General features: G+C 44.5%; 1 protein-coding gene across 1 annotated transcript; it reads right to left on the bottom strand.

The window, feature by feature from the left end:
- Positions 1–3,948: 3,948 nt before the first annotated feature.
- LOC125512523 lies at positions 3,949–5,098 on the bottom strand. Its single transcript, XM_048677619.1, has one exon. It carries the CDS (start codon positions 4,954–4,956, stop codon positions 4,204–4,206), a length of 753 nt encoding a protein of 250 aa, XP_048533576.1. The 5' UTR covers positions 4,957–5,098; the 3' UTR covers positions 3,949–4,203.
- Positions 5,099–5,425: the final 327 nt, after the last annotated feature.

The following is a 5,425-nucleotide window of genomic DNA, read 5'->3' as shown; positions in this document are numbered from 1 at the left end:
GTTTACTTTGGTGCATGTGATGTGGTTCTTGGAATGCTTCCTTTAGCATGGGAATTTATACACCATGGAGTTAATAAATAAATTGAAATATAAAAATAAGAAGAAAAAGATACATTTTGGTAGGTTTGCTCACCATTGTAGTTTGAATTAAAAAGAGCATTGCTGTTTCAACATATTGAATCATGGGCTGGCAAAAAGTAATATATTGCATGCTCATAATAAATTTTATTTACATTTCTGTTCTCTTTCATGGAAAACTATAGACTTCATACTAGATTGAAAAAATACATTTTATTCGTGTCACCGACATGGTCCAACACTAATGGAAATATGACCTTTTACAGTTTGAGCAACCTTGTGAAATAACTATTTAAGGATTACTCTTTCTACTGCTACTAAGATGCTTAATATAAGCCATAACTTAATAAAAGGTAGCTCTAGCTATAAATTCGTCGCCGGCTTTGAATGATATTATGGCTTGAGCAATGTTGTGAAATAACCATTCAATGATTAATTTTTCCACTGCTACTCAGGTTCTTAGCATAAACTGGATAATTAAATACCGATTATGTAGGTAGTTCTAGTTACAAATTAACTGCATGCTTTGAATGATGGCTAATGAACCTCCAGAAATTGTAGCTGGGTCTGCAAATGTACGAAATGAACAGAAATTTATTCCCCTTAGCCATCGTAGCATACCCATTGATGGATCTAACTTCTGATTTATTATTTGTTATGTATCACAATAGTATAGTATCCTTCGAAAAGATGCAGACACAAGAAAATTTATAGTCGATGGTATGGCTAGCATTGAAAGTGAGACACCAACCCTAATGTCTGTTTCAAATGCAATGCTCTAATTTTGTGCCAAATCCAAGCTTCTTGTTTTATGTATTTAATACTAGAGTATGTTAGTCATGATTAGCAAAATCCTTGCACCCAATAGTCTAGGAAAGCAGTTGGATCGGTGTTATTACGTGTGGTTTGCAATTTGTCCTTGTAATAATATAGCTGCTAGCATACCCACTTGGTTGTTCTCTCAACAAGTCACATCTCCGAAAGTTCAATAGAGACTTGCACCTCAGAGTTTACATTTTCTCTGGTGATCCTCCATTCCAAATACAAGATTTGTTGTTTATTTGATTTAAGTGTAGGTAAGTGCAAAATTAAACCATGCTAATTCGATCAGGTTTGGGCATATACGTAGCCAAAAAATTGAGTGATAAGAAATAACAATTGAACCTATTTAATTGTGTGGGGATGCATACAATTGGTATACCGAAGTCTCAAATTACTTAATGATTATAAATGGTATAGCAAAAGCACTGTTTAACAAGTGCACATAAAGCTCATTGCCTTGGGATTGATCATGTTTATCGTGAATACGTGAATAGTGTGACCACATCGGCGATGGTGGTGAAGGGGAAAAGCGATAACAAGGACATGTCGCTAGTTGGGGTGTGAAGATTTTTTTTTCTCCCGTTGCAACACACAGTCACATTTACTAGTCTATCTATATGGCAATTAATAGTTGCCCCAATAAGCAATCTCTCTCTCTCTCTCTCCGCGCGCGCGCGTGCGTGCGTGCGTGCGTGCGTGCGTGCGTGCGTGCGTGTGTGTGTGTGTGTGTGTTCAACGCAAGCTATCAATTGGTGGTTTCGGCTAAAACCAATCCGCCGACAAGTGTTGAACCATAATCATCTTATACTTACATGGAGAAGCACCTCCAAGCACTATTGGTCCTTCTCGCATGCTATGCTGTTCATGCACAATGTAAGTGGCACAAATGCAACACCTTCTTCTTGTGCTTCTCATCGATTCATTGCTTAATTCCAACTTGAACTCTACCATGTGATCGCATGCGTTCCATGTCCAAATATCAATAGTGTATTTTCCTTAACATTTGCATAGGCCAAGCCATAGGTGTTCATCACATCAACGACGATACATGCTACAAGAGTGACACCATCCCATCATGCTTTTTGTGTTACCCCGATAATCATTGCTTCAGGACGATGGAGGACTGCAAAAGCTCACTGCATACGACCTCCGTCGGTCATGATCTCATCTTATGCACGTCCATGAGCGTGGGCGGTTATTACTAGCTGAAGAATGTGTTAGATTTGTGTTATGTGCCGCTGAAGAAGGATTATGAATGAATAAGAGACGATGAACTATTGCATATTTGTTTAGTTCTCAGCTTTTGTCGATAAGTTTCATTGCAGTTTTGCCGATGAAATTTTGATTCTATCCCTCATACCGCATGTATCACATGTCCTAATTTCATTTCAGTTTGGAGGTGCTACATTGCAAAGATTGGCAGACCAACTATACAAACAAATTTAGTTTACCTCCATGGATTAGCATTTTATTGACCCGAAAATAAAAGTGAACATACCGAGAGAACTTGCTTTGCTTGCCAACTAAAGGCATCCCTGATAGTGTTCACATCGCCGGTGGTCAAATTTGCCATGCAGATAAATAATGATGCCATAAAAAATACTACCAATATGTCTAAAATAGGTGACAGGATGTCTTATATTTTAATACAGATGTAATCGACTTTATATTAGTTTATAGAGGGAGTAATAGAATCAAAGAGAACCAGGATTTAACGGACAACCTAAGATTGCAAAACTCGCAGCATCACTGGCCGCGCGTGCTGTCACAGGTAGAGACAAACCCTATTTCAACTTCCGTCTCCACGCCCTTCGGCATGGCAACATTTAGATGCAGGCCAGTGCCACTGCCATGGATGGTTGTGGTTGCCGTGCAACGTGGATCTAAATAATCTATCTTCTTATGTTTGTTATCGAATTGAATAGAAGAAGTGAAGGCTAGTGGCACGCTGAGCAGGTTTTGTGAAATGAGCGACATTTAATTACCACTTACCGCTAATTCTCAATACATGCAAATTTTCTCTCATTGCAACGCACGAGTATTTGTGCTAGTTATTGTTTAAAAAAGAAATTCAAGTTGCCGTGATTTTTTCCCATTGTTCATCCGAACACGTACGAGGCCTGCGGCATTACCTACCACACCCACCAATGCCCGTGACGAGATCACCACGTTCACCCAGCCAGCGCGCAGCTCAACTCCGACCGAGACACTCAGCCGCCATCTTTTGTCGCGTGCAACCGCGACATACTTCACACGTCGTCGGTTTCAGAACTCTCGCCACCGCACCTAGGCGAACCAAATTGTATTGAGGGAAATGATAGCCCACTGATGGCTATCTTTGGTTGCCATAGCAATATAGCTCGTGCTTTGTGCGCTTTGGCACTTTGACAATTTCCTGATAATGCACATGCACTGCATTTCTGCGCCTCGGGTGGGCTGCAAATGCACTTTCGGGTGAATGTCCACCCGTACACAAAATGTAGTAGAGTACCTCTTTTTACTTACCCTTATGAAAAGTTGTGTGCTTCTCGAAAAATAATCATAGATAGATCAATGGACGTCGACATTGCATTGAGCCACTGACATTGTCCCCAAGTGGCAAATTCGTGCACTACTCCATGCCATGTGAAATTGTCATCAAGTTTCGTTGTACAGATGAAGAACAGTACTAATACACTACCACCCCGCAAAAAAAAAAAACACTACCACAAGAATTGCACACATACACTACCACCAAGAATTGAATGGCATATGCGAATCAACCTGTGGTTGAGTTGGTTAGGTGGACAGTGGTATCCCCAATCCATCAGGGTTCAAATCCTGGTGCTCGCATTATTTCTGGATTTATTTCAGGATTTCCGGCGATGCGCTTTCAGTGCGAGGAGACGTTTCCGTCGACGACGAGGCGCCTACGGTGACTTCGTAAATCTCAAGATGATATGCCGACTCAGTCTCTCGGAGGTGCTCATAGAGATAGGGTGTGCGTGTGTGCGTTCATAGGGATGAGCGTATGCGCGTGTATATGAGCGCTTGTGTCTGTACTGATGCTAAAAAAAATTTTGAATGGCATATATTTCCTGTCCGATGACTTGTCTCACATGCATGCAGGGCCTCTTTGGAAACATATTTTTTGTCGAAATTTGGCCGGAATTGGTTTAGGAAAATGAAACAACAATTCCCGTGTTCCAAACGAAGGCGAGCACATGGATTTTTTGAATATGAAATTAACATGGACCCATCGATCATTTCTTGCTGCATGTCGATCTCGTCGGTCGTGACACCAACGATCGAATCAAAGGCCGATCAGACTTGCATGCCGTCGTCGCTGTCGGCATCGGTCAGCTCCACTTTGTCACTGACCTCGCCACCCTTTCCTCTTTCGATGTACACTATGTCGATGTTGTACAGTACCGGGATCATGACCATGGAGCAGAGGCACGCCAGCACCGGCCCGAAGATCCACAGCAGGAGCGGAACGCCGCCGAAGAAGAGCCTGTTCCCGACGAAGTTGAGCAGGAACCCCCTCTCGAGGACCTCGAGGACATACTCCTTGTTCACCGGCAGGTGGCGGCCGCCGTCGGGGAGGGCGAAGAGGTGGGAGAGGGCGTTGACGAGGAAGGTGGCCTGGTTGAAGGTGCAGATGGCGAGGCTGTGGCAGAGGAAAGAGAGGAGGAAGGCGGTGAGGAGGGCGACGTACTTGAGCGCCATCATGTACTCGCCGTGCGCGCCGAAGACGGCGTCGCTGATGGGCTTCTTGACGGCGTAGGTGCTGCTGAGCACGGCGGCCACGCCGGTGCAGAAGAGGACGGACGTGGTGGCCACCAGCGTGGAGCCCATGATCACGTTCCGCAGCGACTGCACCACCAGCACCGCCTTCTTCTCGTTGTCCTTCATCATGGAGAGCACCCAGAGGCGGCGCGCGGCGGCGTTGACGCCGATGGTGGAGCGCAGCGGGCAGCGGCGGACCGCGCGCCACAGCCACATGTGGTACACGATCGGGAACAGGAGGCCCACGGGGATCAGCACCAGGTCCAAGTAGCTCTCCCTCCACGCCATGATCGCTCCTAGCTCCTCGATCTCACTAAAATCTCTCTTTCTCTCTCACTCCACCTTGCAGCTGCGTGTATACAATTTTCTTTGTGTGACTGTGAGTGCACTCGAGTCGTCTGCGATTGTTTGGTTGATGGTGGAGAGCGAGCATGCATGTTAATATATATATAGGGAGACCAGCCGGGGACGACGATGGTAGCTAGCTGGACAAAAGCGACGACGACCACCGAGCTAGGGCACGTAGGTGTGAAGCACATTGCAAGCATGGTGATATGTGGTGCAAACTCTATTCAAGGGCCACCATGAACTAGTGACCTAAAAAGTAGTCAAAAAACCAGACATGACCAACCTCACCCTGCATGACGACGAAGCAGCACACAAATGTCACTTTCCGTTCGTGTTTTTGTTTGTTTGTCTCTCTGTTTGTTTATGTTTTACCTTTTTATAGTGGGAAAAGTAGATCAGGAGTAGCATA

This window comes from Triticum urartu, chromosome 6, assembly GCF_003073215.2.
Source record: "Triticum urartu cultivar G1812 chromosome 6, Tu2.1, whole genome shotgun sequence".
In the NCBI taxonomy this organism is placed as follows: Eukaryota; Viridiplantae; Streptophyta; class Magnoliopsida; order Poales; family Poaceae; genus Triticum; species Triticum urartu.
Note: the sequence above shows the minus strand (reverse complement) of the source record. Positions and strands in the feature narration are given on the sequence as shown.

Coding starts and splice junctions, on each gene's coding strand:
- LOC125512523 (XM_048677619.1), bottom strand. CDS start 4,956: ATGGCGTGGAGGGAGAGCTACTTGGACCTGGTGCTGATCCCCGTGGGC.